The sequence below is a fragment of the Oncorhynchus nerka genome, linkage group LG20 (assembly GCF_034236695.1).
Source record: "Oncorhynchus nerka isolate Pitt River linkage group LG20, Oner_Uvic_2.0, whole genome shotgun sequence".
NCBI classification, from domain to species: domain Eukaryota; kingdom Metazoa; phylum Chordata; class Actinopteri; order Salmoniformes; family Salmonidae; genus Oncorhynchus; species Oncorhynchus nerka.
The window spans coordinates 21,317,770-21,335,059 of NC_088415.1; the positions used below are offsets into that span (position 1 = coordinate 21,317,770).

The 17,290-nt window shown below is 40.0% G+C and overlaps 1 protein-coding gene across 3 annotated transcripts in view; it reads right to left on the bottom strand.

The window, feature by feature from the left end:
* Positions 1-26: 26 nt before the first annotated feature.
* slc12a5b (solute carrier family 12 member 5b) overlaps positions 27-17,290 on the bottom strand; it is a 116,802-nt gene continuing 99,538 nt past the window's right edge. Inside the window, exons 22-26 of one of the 3 annotated variants that reach the window (XM_029621568.2) lie at positions 16,557-16,679; positions 14,823-15,016; positions 14,206-14,220; positions 13,992-14,108; positions 27-3,075 (exon numbers count right to left, since the gene is read on the bottom strand). In XM_029621568.2, coding sequence (XP_029477428.2) covers positions 1,773-3,075; positions 13,992-14,108; positions 14,206-14,220; positions 14,823-15,016; positions 16,557-16,679 — 1,752 coding nt within the window. In that variant the 3' untranslated portion in view covers positions 27-1,772. Of the gene's footprint in view, positions 3,076-12,685; positions 13,782-13,974; positions 14,109-14,205; positions 14,221-14,822; positions 15,017-16,556; positions 16,680-17,290 lie in introns of those variants that run through there. The other 2 variants (XM_029621567.2, XM_029621566.2) reach the window with 2 other exon arrangements.

Sequence of the window (17,290 nt, forward strand, 5' to 3'; positions counted from 1 at the left end):
TTACACATTGTGTTTTTATATTCATATGGAATGTGTATTTGTTTATATGACAGAGTACTAGGGCCACACTGAAGAAAAAGGATAAAGTCATACATTTATGAGGCTGGTTCTTTCTGCAGAAAAGCTACATATTGTTTTTACAGTTTTGATACTTATGACAATGTGATACTTAATATTCTGGCACATCAGCATGTCTTTGTTTATGAAACCATACTGAAGTACAATTTCACGAAATGCCCCACATCTGTCATTTTAACAACTGTCCTCCTTTAAAACAACTGGTTACAATATTATGACTTGTGTTTTTTTCCCCTCTGTGGCCCTAATATTCTATCATTTTATATATAGCCTTATAGTCTATGGGAAACTGTAAATTATCTAATGATAGCAACATCATCTAAAAATCATTTTTTATCCAAAATCATTGAAATTAATGATCACAAACGTTTAAATAATAACAGTGGGTCTAGTTATATGTGATAACAATGTATAGTGAGCAGTGAAATAACTATTGGTTTCCATTTGTGGTGACTGCTGACTGACATTAGGGATGAGATTAAATAGATCCTGGAATTTAGCCTGGTCTGGAGCAGGCTAGCTCCACAGAATAAATCTCCATGGTAATTTATACCATAACATATCCTCCTGCCCCCTATCCATCTTTAGTGCAACCGGATTACGGATCAATTGAGCCAGGATCACCAAGATATCCTGGCTTAATCCCTTATCCTAGTTTTGTGCAACAGGCCCCAGAGCTATGTAGCCAACCTTTTATTTATTTAGTTTTTTTTGTGGTGAATAAACATGTCTGGCTCTTCACGACTGTAATTTGGCTGTAGAATAACAACCTCTTTCAATTTTCAAACACTTGTTTGATGTCAGGAAATAAATTCACAAGATCAGGAGAATTTCCTAACCAGGAAAAATATTAGTCCCGAGCTAAGAGTTTTGCACTCAAGGCCTCTCTGCATGCTAAAGGGTCACCTTAGTTGCATACTAGCTTACTGCATGTTGGCCATCAGACTTTGTGACCCTTTAAGGAGCTGTAAAATACCTTTCACCACTCCACTAAACATGATCTAAATCTGAGTTATACACAATAAAACATTGCAAGGAGGACTGCAGGAACAGTGTAAAGCAATAGTGGGATTGTAAAATGAGAGATTCTTTATTAATAGAGTCATCACATTAGTGTCAATATTCTGTATTATGTGAATGTGGATGTGTCAATATTCTGTATTATGTTAATTTACATTGTATGAATGATATAATCATGTGGTTTGAGTGCCCACATTTGCAATTTTTTTGCTAACCGCAAAATTGTATTCATTCTCAGGTCATTTGACATAAAATTACCAATGTTGTACCACACTTGAAAACAAAAGCCCTCTGACCTCAATACATTTAACAGTCAGGTGTGTGAGGCTACTGTAGTCAGTATGAGATGACGCACTTTTACAAACCACTAAAAATAGACAAATGGATTTCATTAAGCAGCGAGACATAGACTTGCATACTAAAACATCTTAAAATAAGTACAAATAAAAACCCAGTGGTTAATTTGGTTACAAAACCAAGTTTGTGTTCATAAAACCTCTCATGTGGGATTGTAAAATAAAAAAGTGCAAGAAAGAGAAATGGATCACAGAGTACATTAACCACGAATGAGGATTTATTCTATTGCTAAACTGCATGATTATCTAATCAATTTAAATGTTTTACCGTCATTCAGCATTAAACTTATTTATACAACTAAATGCATAGCTAGCACCCTATGATGCTGTCGAATCGTCAGTTTTGATTTGACCATTTAGGGCCATCGGACAATCATAATGAGGCGGAACATTGAAAAATAGCTCATCATCAAAGCAGTGGTCATCTGAGGGTGATGCGAGATACGGCAGCTTCAACACAAAGCCTGTCAATATGCCCCCTAGTGCTGCCACTCCCATAGTGGAGAACACAGCTGCCACCTGGTAGAGGGCCTGTTCCCTGGCACTGCGCCCCAGACCTGGCTGCAGACCAGGGATCAACTCCTGGAGCTCCAGAAGCTTAGGATCTCCTTCCATAGGTGCCCTGTGGCTAAAGATCTCATACATGCTGGGTCCATACACCTCCTCAGTGGCTGTCAGGATGGCACATATCCCTGCGGCACAGGATATGAGTCCTGTGAGGCCATGCAGGTTGTGGATACCACACTGGTCCTGGATCCGGAGGTGGCGGGCCAGGAAGGGGCTGAGGTACTTGTATCCCAGCATGCAGGCGATGCAGCCCATCACACCCAGTGCGTACGCAGCCGCAGGGGAGATCATCATGTCCACCGACGCCCCCACTGTCACCCCGCCCGCCAGGGTCACGTTCTGGATGTCGGCCATTGTAATCTTGCCGTTCTTGTTGAGCATGGCAGAGAGGGCGAAGGCGGTGAGGGTGGAGGAGCTGAGGCCTATGAAGGTGTGCAGGATGGCCCTGTGCTGGTCGTCTCCCTTCAGGGTTAGAGCCGAGTTAAAGGAGGGCCAGAACACCCAGAGGAACAGGGTGCCCATAACTGACAGGATGTCTGACTGGTAGCTGGTGTTCTCCTTGGCGTGACCCTCGTTCAGACGTGGCCTGTACAGGACAAATGTTGCACCCAGGCCGAAATAGCAGGCAAACAGGTGGATGAGGATCGATCCCCCTGCATCGTTGATCCTCAGGTACTTGAGCACGGCCCATTCATTGACTGAGAACACTGGGACCTCCAGCAGGGCCATGACTAGGAGCTGCACTGGGCTGGTCTTTCCCAGGACAGCCCCGAAGGAAATGAGCACCACGGCACAGGCAAACTCAGCATTGATCAGGTTGATGACCCCCAGGTGGATCTTCCCAGCATGGCTGAACTGGAAGTAGCCCTGTACCAGGATGGCCCACTGGATGGCGAAGGTGGCCGTCAGGAAATTGAAGACCATTCCACTGAAGCCGTAGAGACGGAAGAAGGCCAGAAGGCACCCAAATCCAATGAATATCATCACCTGAATGTCAGCAAAGTATGGGTAATCTCGGTACAGTGCGTTGTCCATGGGTTTGGTCTCATTGTTCTGCAGTTTAGCATTAGCATCATTGTCATAGGTGACAAAGGCAGTGTAGAGAGCTAGGAGGAGAACCTCCAGGACCAGCACCAGGACAGGCAGTCTCACCCTCAGACTGGTGGAATGCTTTTTCATGTTGAGAGCTTTTTCAGACAAATGACCAGAATTGCTTTTCTCTGCCTTTATATCATCTCACCCTCGATAAGAAAGGCCTAGAACATTGCTGGAGTTTTTACTAAGACTGATGTGCATAGACCACACCCCCTTTGTAGAGCAACGTTACTACTTGTACTTTGGCCTTTACAATAAACCATCTCCCAGGCATTGTGTGGAAAGCTACTCTGAAATATAGTTTACCAAGTTACCAATTACTTCACACTGGAAAAAGTTGAGCTACATAATGCTACCCTGAAGATAATTATAGTTTGTTTAATTAAAGTTACTCTGAAAAAGCAGTTCACTATATCAAAACTACCTTGTGAAAAACTATAACTAAATCTAAAATGTCATATAATACAAAGTTAAGGAACATGTATGTATTAACACTGTTAATACTGTATCAAAACAGTATAGTGAGATCTGTGTGACAGACAGAATGTGAGCGTGTCGGCTAGCCCAGCGGTCATTAACTACTGAAAACACTATCAACATTTGAATGTAGTTCAACTGCCAACAAGCTACTGCAAAATGTAGTTGAATTACTAGTTGAATTACATGTTGTGGTACTATTCCCCAACACTACTCCCAGTCAGAATCTGTTTCGCAATTTTACAACACAGCGCAACCTTCAATAAAATTATATAATGAGCACAGATGGTATACACCTGACTTCAGGATGATCATTGTAAATGAGTGTGTCACAGGTGTGATGAAAACCCTTGAGTACTGTGCATGCTTCAGCCAATGCGCTCCTAATTGAGTCCCTGCTAATTGATTGATTCATTGAGAACTGTGATTGTCTCCCTGTTTTTCCATGCCTGTTTTTAACCCTTGTTTTGGTCGTTTGAGATGTGGCTGTGTTTGGGAGGGAAGCAGCTGTTTCGTTACGAGAAGGATGATGTGACAGATGATGCGATACCCTGAGTTTTAGGTAGTTGTAATGCTTTCCCTCCACCAGCACAGAAACTTGTTTTCATTTGATTTGATTGTAAAATTGTTTTGTGTTCTGGACTCCCATTTTTGTGCAAAGCTAACACTAACTAGTTTATTTATGAGAACTGGCCCTTCCTATGTTCTTCCCCTGAATCCCAAACGTAAAGAACCTTTGTAAACTGGTATAAATATGATTCTCAACTCCCTATGTTCTTGGTGTAAATCTTGGGTTGTGTAGTTGGATCTATGGTACTGAAAGGAGTTTAGCCATCACAGCCCCTCTCAGCCACGGTGTGATGTGTTTCCACAGAGTACAGCATAACACCCTCATGATCAAAACATGGCATAATCACTTTGTTAAAAAAGATTGAGGACTGTGCATGCATTCTTACTGTGCGTGGCCGCTAAAGGAAATTCTCCCCAAAAATGTAGCTAAAAGAATGTGATACATTTTGATGACTGTTTTTCTAGTGCTAAATCTGGGGCAGTGTGAAATGGTTAAATGTAAACAGGAAAATAAAGTATTGATTGAATCCTCAATTCATCAGTCTGAGACGTTAGCATTATTCATGTATACTGAAAAAAATAAACACAATGTGACTGTCTAGCAATCCAAAGGTTTTGGGATTTTAGCTAACTTTTATTCTAAACTTAACCCAATACATCTAACCTGCTCTGTAAATTCATACAATTTTTATTACAACCATTGTTTTAGTTCTCCTAACCAGTTACGTAAAATTATCCTAACCTTTGTCGTTAGTTTCCCTAACCGCCAATGTTAATTCTCCCCGTAATTCTCCTTTGTTGTTACAGCGCAACAAGCAACCTGTTCTCAGAGAAAGATGTATAATAGTATACATCCTCCAAGATATATGATAAATTGTCATCCCATTTGTATGCTATAGAGCCCCACAGTGGACGTATCATAGTACCCATAAAACCTATTGATCAAACAGGGAACACTTCCAATTCTTTTTTTCACCATACATTTTTTAGAAACACTTAAAATAAGGGCTATGTTTCGTGTAGGACTACACTAGCTTGACGTTTTGATAACCATGTAAATATCTCTCAGACAATGTGACTTTTATCAATATAGTCAGCTCTATTTCCTCTCAGATTCGAAAAATTATAATTGGCATAAAAGTAGTGTCACGTACTGACCTTAGTTCCTTTTTTAATGTCTCTGTTTTAGGTTGGTCAGGGCGTGAGTTGGGATGGGCATTCTATGTTCTGTTCTATGTTTGTATTTCTATGTGTTTGGCCTGGTATGGTTCCCAATCAGAGGCAGCTGTCAATCGTTGTCTCTGATTGAGAACCATACTTAGGCAGCCTGTTTTCGCCCTTGAGTTGTGGGTAGTTTTCTGTCTCTGTCCCAGACAGGACTGGTTTGTTTGTTTGTTTGTTTGTTCCGTTTTGTTCTAGTGTTCAGTGTAATTAAAAGATCATGAACACGTACCACGCTGCACCTTGGTCCTCTCCTTCTTCCACCAACGACAACCGTTACAAGTTGACATCATGCAAAATTACAAATCCCTGCAAGCTCCTGCACGTCGTCTCTAGCACCTTGGTCCTCTCCTTCTTCCACCAACGACAACCGTTACAAGTTGACATCATGCAAAATTACAAATCCCTGCAAGCTCCTGCACGTCGTCTCTAGCAGACACCTTTGCTGACAGCCATTGTGTCAATTTTAAACTTGTACAAGACAGTTCACAGAATTTTACATTTAAATAAATATTGCCAATTTATTAATTACTACATTTAGATAATCAATCCAGAGATTCTAACCTTTTCCTCGATTTGGCAGTCTCATCCCGATCATCATGGCATTTATAGTTCTTTATGATCGCCACATTAAAAGCTAATTAGCACTTAATTTAGGGGGGGTAAATACAGCCGACTGTATTGATAATATTCACCTTGTCCAAGAGATTTACACTTATCAAAACGTCCCGCCAGGGTAAGTCTACACGTGCTTTTAAAATCCCCTATGGGAAAAATGAATGGTGGGAAAATGATTAGAACCATTTCCCTGTTTGATCGCTAGGTTTTATGGGTATTATGACTCATACTGTGGCTATTGTATGACTGAGTAAGACGTATGATACTATTTGATGACGCAAGTGTCATATTAAAAACAAGGTCATCTGGTGCACTTTGTCCATAAGAAAAATATGCCTACAATCTTTTGAGCTTTGCTTGGTGAGATAACACTTGTCATAACAGTCTGAGTTTAAATAGTGCATTGGGATGTGTCTGCCTAACCTGCATATGGTATTTCACAATTTTTTCAGACAGCTCTATGGTAAACATTTAATCTATAACAATGTATTATTATATACATATTTTTACCTCTAACAATGTATTATCATATATTTTTAAAAATGGCTTTTTACCCCCTTTTTCGTGATTTCCAATTGGTAGTTGCAGTCTTGTCCTAACCCTGCAACTCCCGTACGGACTCCGGAGAGGCGAAGGTCGAGAGCCATGCGTCCCCCGAATCATGACCTTACTAAGCCACACTGCTTCTTGACACACTGCTTGCTTAACCTGGAAGCCAGCCGCACCAATGTGTCGGAGGAAACACCGTACAACTGGTGACCGTGTTAGCGTGCATGCGCCCGGCCCACCACAGGAGTCGCTAGAACACAATGGGACAAGATCATCCTGGCCAACCAAACCCTCCCCTAACCCGGGCGACGCTGGGCCAATTGTGCATTGCCTCATGTGTCTCCCGGTCGCAGCGGGCTGCTACACAGCCTGGAATCGAACCCGGGTCTGTAGTGACGACTCAAGCTGACTGGAATGGTCTCCTGCCCCCCTCACATATAAAAGTACTGTTTCACTCCCAAAGTATTTCCCTGTCTAGAAAATGTCACTGGAACAAAGAAGTTGAGTGTTTTTAAACATTTAATATGCTTTGAACTGTTTAGTAAGACCCTCAATAGTTTGGCTATAAACAAAGAATACGCCTGCAAGCAAAGTTGTAATAAAATGACTTCAGTTTATTGCATTTTGTGCAGACAAATCTATAAAATGGTTTGAGGAAACCATTAGCCATTGATGTATACGCCTTTGACATGGTAAAACAACACAGTAAAACAACTGTTTATATATCATTATTGAACACAATAGAGAATACATAGTTCTATAGCTGTCAAATATTACACTTGCATTGACACACAAATTAAACATCTAAGCTCTACTTTGATAATTACTGTTTTATTTACAGATGTCCCATCTTTATTCTTCATCTTTTCGTTAAATACAATGTCCTCTCTCAAACAAACACATGCATACACATACACACACACACTCTGCAGACACTGACATAACTGAACACGCCACTACATTTTTTTCTACATCATCGCTCTTGTTGCTAGGAGAGGGAACATAAAATTGTGAACACAAAACAATTACTAATCAAGATAGTTATTCATAGATCTACATAAAGGTCTACATTTAAAAATGCATTTCAATGCTCTTATGGACCCAGTATAAATACAGTATCATACGTGAAGATTTAGAAATACTAGCTTTAGTTTTTTTCTCCTGCTTGCGTTAAGTTCTCACACTTCTTGAGATGATGAAGGAATCATGAGGGTTGCACAACAGTTCAACCTTCTAAAATAAAGGAGGCTTATTCAACATTAATACAATGTGTTGAGGTTTACTTTACTGTCATGAAAACGGCACATCTACATGCATATACTAGGTTCTAAAGTCTTAGGAAACCAGAATAGAGAACACACAGTAGTCCATTCTCAGTAAAAGCTACAAAATCCTCCTCACACTATGCATTGTCCTCAGTTAAATCAGCAAAACAGTTCCTTGCTTAATCAAGAATATGTCTGTATGAAAAACAATTGGTATTTTAGAAGAATATGGGTGGAAGTGCAATACAGCAGTTGGAGCTTGTACATAAAATGGCAGTTTTTTTCCTTCTTCAAATTCACCATATAGTGCACAGATTTTGACCAAGTCCAAAAGTGCCCAACATTGCAAATAAAGGGTGTCATTTGAGACACAGATGTAGAGGGAGGTTCTACAAATAGAATTATGTGTCTAGATTTCCTTGGACTGAATAGCCCTTCACAAGGGTTATGATTGATTATAGTTGTATTTCCCCTGTGACTTTTGATTACACTGGAAGCCGCTGACATAATTGTATTGGGGGCAAACTCAGTGTTTCAGTTAAATAATTACATAATGATTCATTTTCAATCTAAATCAACACGTATCAAGAATTATTGAGCAAATGTGCACAGTAAGACCATTGCAGTTATATTACCACTGTGATTTACTTTTTGTGGCCACAAATGCTTTACCTAAATTGTAAAATAAATAAATAAAAATAAATATAAAATGCTGAATATTAAATTGCAGAAACACACTGCAGTATACATTACGTGCATGCATTAAACCAATCACAATTATTCACAGTTGTGCACATATGCGCTAGAACTATCACAGTGAAAAGCCTGTCCCTGCTTTGGACTGACACAAATAGCCTCTCAGCAATATAACATGTTGGATTCTAAATGAATAAATCAATGGTCTAAACAAATTGGCTGAGTTTATTCAGGTTCTTTTACAGGGTTGTAAACAGAAGTGCATTCCAGATGAACACTTTCACAACTTCAATGTAGTCTGCGCAAGTAAAGGTCCAATGTAACAGGGTAAGGATACATGGATTTGAGAGCCCTTATCACACCCTGTTTGTTAAAAGATTTAGATTATCTGACATCTTGTTTTACTCAAGAGAAGGTTTCTAATGTACACTGAGTGTACAAAACATTGCTCTTTCCATGACAGACTGACCAGGTGAAAGCTATGATCTCTTATTGATGTCACTTGTTAAATCCACTTCAATCAGTGTAGATGAAGGGGAGGAGACAGGTTAAAGAAAGATTTTTAAGCCTTGAGACAATTGAGACATGGATTGTGTATGTGTGCCATTCAGAGGATGAATGGGCAAGACAAAATATTTAAGTGACTTTGAACAGGGTATACTAGGTGCCAGGGGCACAGCTTTCAGTGTGTCAAGAACTGCAACCCTGGGTTTTTCACGCTCAACAGTTTTCCATGTGTATCAAGAATGGTTCACCACCCAAGGACATCCAACCAACTTGACACAACTGTGGGAAGCATTGGACTCAACTTGGTTCAGCATCCCTGAGGAATGCTTCACACCTTGTAGTCCATGCCTCGAAGAATGTAGGCTTTTCTGAGGGCAAGAGGGGGTGCAACTCAATAATACGAAGGTGTTTCTAATGTTTTGTACACTCAGTGTATATTTCTAGGGCTGTCAAACAATTAAGAACATTTCATCCAATTAAATTGCAGGATTTGCTGTGCTTAATCGCGAATTCAGAATTAACTCAAATTGAGCAGTAATTTAAGATTTCTTTTGTACAGAAAAAGCATTACAATAATATTGACACCTTGATTTTGTCCAAACTAATGGTAATAAAAATTAGGTACATTGTTAAAGCACACTTTCTTTATCGTCAATGTCAACTTGTTTTGACATCACATTGTTGTTTTTAGCTATATATTAGTTATTTTGAACATTTCCAGACAATGCAATTAATTAGTACACTAAAATGACAAAAAGTTAACTCAAGTTAACTCTGACAGCCCTGATATTTGGGGCATGATACTTGGGAAACACCTGAAGGATGGTAGTTTTACTGCAACAATTCTGTCACTGACATCCCTCTCCCTTCTAGAGATGGAGTCATCAAACATGTGAATATATTACCATACTGTAAAGGTCTCTCTGACCTCTGCCAAAGGTGGAAGCCCTGGTTTTGTTGTCTTTGATAATATTAATAACTACCACAGTCACACTGCTGGTGAATCAGTAGGTTGGTTGGTTATAAGGGAGGATTTTATGCCTATAGAAACCACATATCTAAGAACCATACTGTAGCCAAACGTACAGATGATCTGCACAACGGACATCCATGTCCAACACACAGCCATTTTCAAAACATAGATATTCTAGTTCTATAGTTCGATGGCTCCAACACTCGTCATCTCATGTACCCAATAACTCCACACACAAAAAAGCTATGAATCTACTTGATTCCGAAGATTGCAGCATTTGAAACTTCAGCTTCATGCAACAACAATAGGCTCAGCAGTGTACTCCCAAGCCCGGATAACATCTTTCACCCATGTCAAACTGTTTATATGGCGATGGACACAGCTGAACTTTGCACATATTCTGACAAAATATATGTCCAAGAAATGCCTTATGTTTTAGTTTTACAGTAGATATGAAATGCATAGATACCCAGTTGACACAAAAATTCATATTCCAAATCGCCATATCTTTTAAAGTTTTCTGTAGTTAATTGATGACTGAGGCCAAACATATTGAATCAACTTACTAGTGTCCCTAGCCAGGCGGATTGCCTCCCACAATGTAAACAATGTTCCAGCTGTGTCTGGGTTTTCCGAGACTAAACAATGACCTATTTTGAGTTCAAAAGATGCACTTTGGACAATTTACTTTATGCATTACTCAATCCAAATAAGATTTCAGTGAGAATAAAACGTAAGAAGATCATATGAAACTACTGTTACAAACACCATGCAAACAGGGATATAATACATTATTTTCAACCGTCGTCTTTAAGACAAGTCATATCATATTAATATTTTGAGTTACTGTATATACATTATAGTATTTTAGATTTGATTTAAATAGTTATATATACTGTATAGCTAAATATTTCCAAGATGATATTATTTTGATTGTAGGTAGTATTTGTGTTTAGTAAGTGTGCTGAGTGAGGAGACCTATTTCCCAGTAACTTCTAGAAAAGACCCCAGACATAATCACCTCTTCCCCAGCTAAGAGCTGTCAACAAAACTTACTGGTGTGTCTTACTGGGATCCAAGGGACCAGTCAAACACCTAAAAAGGTCAGTCCCCTCATTGACTTCAGCATATTTTAAAATCTATTTGGGAAACACCTGAATATTTTATATTTCAAATAAACTCGATATATATTTTTTTATCTGCCCTCAGAACTGCCCTTAGATATCTAGTTCAAATGATTGTTTCAGGTCTTCAATCTAAACTTAATATTGAGCAATATTCGTCAATGTTGGTCCTCAAGTAGGCTGCATTTGCTCCAACTAAATAATGCTCAGTAGAGATGTTGGTTGACTAATGTCAGCTGTGAATCCTTTTGTATATATATGTTTTTCTCACAAAAACAGCGTCATGTCAACATCAACAGTCAGTTAACAACTCCATTGACTATGTGATTTGTTGGAGCAAAACGTAGCTGACTGTTGAACCTCAAGGACAGTGTTGAAAACCACTGACTAGCTGCCTTGCTATTCAAGTCACCCCAACCCTGTATGCCCTTTCTTCTCCCCCATATGTTTTTGGTTCAATATTTACACATGGATCAGTATAGCAGCTTTTGAAATGTTAGAACCTCTATAATGTCATCATATGTTAGATAAACGATATCCTTCACATAAATACAACATCACACACAAAATATCCAGTTTTTACATAAACTATTCAATAAATAAAATTCAATCATTTTCTTTTGAAAACAATATAATACAAAAAATAATTGAGTTATTTATATAGATAAGACTTTATATAATATGTTTCTACCACATGGTAAACAGTGCCCTCCACTGCACAGAAACAAATATGTGAAATACTTGCAAATATGAGGTCTACCTGTATGTACACATATATTTCCATATTATATGTTTACAAAAATAATTCATATGATTCATGTATTAGTTCAGGGTTGATGCTTTAGACATGACCTTGTAAATATGCAGAACTTAGGAATTGACAGTAATATTATATTTAGCAAATAAATAGCTGTGCCACATTGAAAATAAATGATGTTTATTCTCATTCTAGTACAAAGTTGTGAAGATTCGCAGTAATGCTGGGTTCAAAACTATCCATTCAAACCAGTTGTAATTTCACTGCTAAATTCCACCTTTCACATAGTCAATTCAATACACAGTTTTGCCTTGGTACTACAAAGAGGTTTGTATCAAAAAGTTATTTATTTTCATATGGCACAATTTGTATATTTGTATTTGGCAAGAATTATAGAATTCACATTTCTAGACTGGAATTAGTGTAAACCAAATCATGATGAAGAAAAACAGATGTATTTACTAAAAATATATCACAAACATAGTTTTCTGAGTGTCTCTAAATTAGCAATTCACATTTTCTAATGTAAACTACTACATGGTAAAATATTGAAATGTTTGCCATTTGGTATGATAGTATTAAACAAATATAATTTTGTTTTAGTTTACAACACAGTAGTTTCTTGCAATTATTATCTACGTTATATCAATATATTTTTCACGGTTTCTTCTTACAGTCCTATCACTGGTATAACAATAGTTTATGCCACCTAAAAGTCTTGTCAGCACTCTAGGTATAGCTAGTAGTAATATATATTAAATGATTGGACAAAGGACACTATTTACAGTAATCAGCTTTTTTTGGGGGGGGGGGGGGGGTGTCAAAGGTTGAGGTCATGATGTGTCTCTTAGCAATTTCAAATATCTCATTGTACTGTTTTCTTCACAGTATCACAGTATAAAAAGCCAGGGTTGTGATCAACACCAACTCCATCATAATTGAGTCAATTCAATGACAAATTAAATGTATTCAATTCATTAAGTACATTTCAAATACCGCCTGTGAACTGACTGGTATGAACGCTATTCCTCTCTCCTTCCTTCCGACTGTAATATACTTCACTGCTGCTCAGGTGTCCTCAAGGTGACAACCCATAGGAAGACATGTTGCTGATGACTGATGAATTCTCGACCCACCCTGTTCCCTCAATGATTTCAACACATCACATCGTACATAACATAAAACAACCAAATGCACAACAAAAAAACATATTAACTGTATTCTCTAAATAAATTAATGCATACATTTAAAAAAAGTAAAACATGAAATAGACCAGCAATGAGAATATATCCATCCTTCTCTTGCAAGTAACCCACATCCCTACAAAAATAAGAAGAAAAGCAACAAGATTGACAGACAGATCAAATAAAACACAAGGACAAACACAACAAAAACATCTGACCTCTAGTTTGGGGAATAATTTGTCTTTTGAATATGTCCACTCCTCTGTATAAGAAGAAACTCATGTGCCATTTGACATCTAGTGATCTGATAGCCATTGAAGAACCTAAACAGGTTTGATGCCACAGCTTTCTAGATGATGAGATGAGCAGACATTATGCTGGTAGAGGTGATTGAGAGTAAAGGAGAATTGAGCTGGTGCATTTGGGGGGGGGGGGGTACTAACTACGTAGTGCAAAGTGAGCTGATATGTTTTGGGACGGGTTTATGTGTATGTGGGTATGTGTGTGTGTGGGGAGGGGTGTTGGTGGGATGTGAGGGATGTGACTGAAGTAAAGATGCAGGGGGAGTGGAAGCAGGGGCCATAAACCATTAAGATGCAAGGTGAAGGGGTGTGGATTTGATTTGAGGTCTCTCAGGAGTAGATGGTGATGACCTCGCGTCCACCACCACGTACTAGGAGGACCCGGTTGAGACCCTCGGTGAGGACTTCCAGGAACTCCATATCTGAGAAAGGATTAGAGTTAAGGAATAAGCAAGTTTTCACATCTGGCTTTTGTAGCCTATTTATGCTAGCTATCCTGTTGAGCCCCTTGGTTTCACTTACACTTATGACAGTAGAAGCTACGTATTGTTATAGTACTATAAAATACAGAAGTCTATAATATAACATATCTATGACAAAGATATGATAGGATACAGTTTTCCTCTCCCATGCGGTTCTTGGGTGGTCCAGGCATGTTGAGCAGCACTAGCTTGGCCTCCTTGGACTTCTTCATGATGACCTCATTGAGCCTCAGCGCTGTGTGCATGCGCCTCACGTTGGACTGGTTCCTGACGGGAGTAGGTTACAGAATGCATGTTGCATCATTACTGCTATTTCACAACATGCATGGAAAACATTTAACCATCATGCTAATATAATACTTACAGGCTCTCCCACTCCCTGCAGCATGTTAAGAAGAGAATGACAATGCAGAGATATTTACAACACTGAACTTACATTGAGAAGTTGTGTTGTGCGGATGACACTCAAAGCCTTTCAAACCTTTGTGGTATTACTTCTGAAACTAGCTTATAAACAACTGCCACCCCCCAACAGTAACAACCTATAAATACTTTGACCTTATTTTCTATTTACTTTAAAGGGAAAGGGGGATACCTAGTCAGCTGTACAACTGAATGCATTCAACTGAAATGTGTCTTCCGCATTTAACACGGTTTAGGAATACACTCCCAGAAAAAAGGGTTCCAAAAGCATTCTTCGGCTGTCCCCAAAGGAGAACCCTCGTTGGTTCCAGATAGAACCCTTTTTGGTTCCAGGTAGAACACTTTTGGGTTCTATGTAGAACCCTCTGTTGAAAGAGATGGTTCTACATGGAACCAAAAGGGTTCTATCTGAAACCAAAAGTGGTTATTCAAAGGGCTCTCCTATGGGGACAGCCGAAGAACCTTTAAAGGTTCAAGATAGCACCTTTTTTCCCTAAGAGAGTAGTCCACACAAGCCTTCGGACACGTGATTGAAAGTGAAAGTGACAGCAGACTCACGGCTTCATGTTGAAGATGTCTTTGACCCCGCCCTGCTCTGGGTGGCCTGCTGCAGCCTGGGTCTCAGCCTTGTCTGTCCAGGTCATCTGCACCTCCGACCCGGGGGTGGCAGCGCTCCCTGCGGGCGTGGTGGGGGATGTGGGGTTCTTATTGTGGATCAGCTGCACCTGTTTAGGGCGGGAGACAGCCACAGACTAAGAGAGGGACACCACACAACAACGTGACAGGGTGAAGGAAAGAAAGAGATCTGTCAGTTGGGGTGATGCAATAAAAACACCAGACCACCACTGGGCGGTGAGTTGAAAGCACAATTGGGGCACTGTAACAAAGAAACTAGGTAAGATTCTGTTCTGTCATATCCCTTCTTTATGCTATAGAGGAAAAGGTCCCCTTAAAATGCTACACGCCAGAGAACAATGTCAAAGTGAGAGAATTGGAATTTTGACAGAGGATGAGGTAAGGCAGTAGGCCTAGAGTTGACAGAGGATGAGGTAAGGCAGTATGCCTAGAGTTGACAGAGGATGAGGTAAGGCAGTATGCCTAGAGTTGACAGAGGATGAGGTAAGGCAGTATGCCTAGAGTTGACAGAGGATGAGGTAAGGCAGTATGCCTAGAGTTGACAGAGGATGAGGTAAGGCAGTATGCCTAGAGTTGACAGAGGATGAGGTAAGGCAGTATGCCTAGAGTTGACAGAGGATGAGGTAAGGCAGTATGCCTAGAGTTGACAGAGGATGAGGTAAGGCAGTAGGCCTAGAGTTGACAGAGGATGAGGTAAGGCAGTATGCCTAGAGTTGACAGAGGATGAGGTAAGGCAGTAGGCCTAGAGTTGACAGAGGATGAGGTAAGGCAGTATGCCTAGAGTTGACAGAGGATGAGGTAAGGCAGTAGGCCTAGAGTTGACAGAGGATGAGGTAAGGCAGTAGGCCTAGAGTTGACAGAGGATGAGGTAAGGCAGTATGCCTAGAGTTGACAGAGGATGAGGTAAGGCAGTAGGCCTAGAGTTGACAGAGGATGAGGTAAGGCAGTAGGCCTAGAGTTGACAGAGGATGAGGTAAGGCAGTAGGCCTAGAGTTGACAGAGGATAGACAGAACAAAGAAAAAAATGCAGCGGATGAGAGAGATGGTGAAAAATAGAATCATTTAAACACAGCAGAATGAAGGACAGATAGAGTAGCACATGGGGATGTGTGAAACTTACTCCTCAGCCTGAAGTGTCCCCAATTATGCCAGAGAATAGCTAGCTTTTCATGTGGTGCTGACCGGTAAGACGCTTTAGGAGGGGTGGTCACGTCTGCAAGCAAGGCACAGGTCCTGGGTTTGAGGCTCGGTGTGAGCTGAATCAGTAGGATGTGGTACTAGCTAAGCAAGTAGCGTGATGTCTATTACAGTGGTGCCTAGTGACACGGATCTACAGTTGCGCTCAGCTCAACACTGGGATCAATGTTGAGTAAGTTCTAGGGGTGAATGTAGCACATGGGGATGTGTGAAACTTACTCCTCAGCCTGAAGTGTCCCCACATATGCCAGAGAATAGCTAGCTTTTCACGTGACGCTGACTGGTAAGATGCTTTAGGAGGGCGGTCATGTGCGCTACCAAGGCACAGGTCCTTGGTTGGAGCCTCGGTGTGAGCCAAATCAGGAAGAATCGGTGCTCGTTAAGCAAGCAGTGTGGCATCCTTTACACATAGTACAAAGGTTGATCAGAGAGTTATAGGTATTTAGGACACTTCTGTACCTCCTCCTCTGGTTTCTCCTCCACGCTGACTCCTGCCGGCTCCTCACTGCTCTGCTGAGACTGCAAGTTAGACGGGTTCTTACGACGGATAGAACCACGGGATGAATCAGTGATGCTCTGGATCTGTGGAAATCAAAGCAGCAAGAGGTTTTAAAGAAAGACAGAGTTCAAACAGGAGACTTCGAGTTGAGATATGTAAGTTACTGGTACAACAAATCACAGAGAAGCAATGTGTCAATAATTGACAGATTATAACTGGAGGGGTGGATAGCTCAACGCAAAGCCAGATTTGATGCTTATGTTCTGTAGCATGTGTTTTTCTGTATTTTTTTTTATTTTTTTTTTACATGCATGACATTATAGAATGAATACTTGTTTTTGAAGTGGAATAGTCATTGTTAGAGCACACAGGTTGTTCTGTAAGTCCTCACACTTTATCTTATCTGATGTTAATATTGTTCAGTCTGCGTTCTTGATTAATGAGATAGATCAGTCCGGGCAAGTGCAGACACAGAGATTGCATTTGAAACCTAGCTCAGTAATTATAATCATTCCCCTGTTGCCTTGCCCTGTTGCCTGCATTTCAAAATCAGTGAGTGATGATGGCTGGCTGAATACAAATAACAAGGTAGAGGTGAACTAAAAAACCTTCAGATAATCTATAAGGTCATTGTTTTATTCAACACAAGTGTATCTAAAAGGGGTTAGATAAACCATAGGAGCTTTCTTTTGGC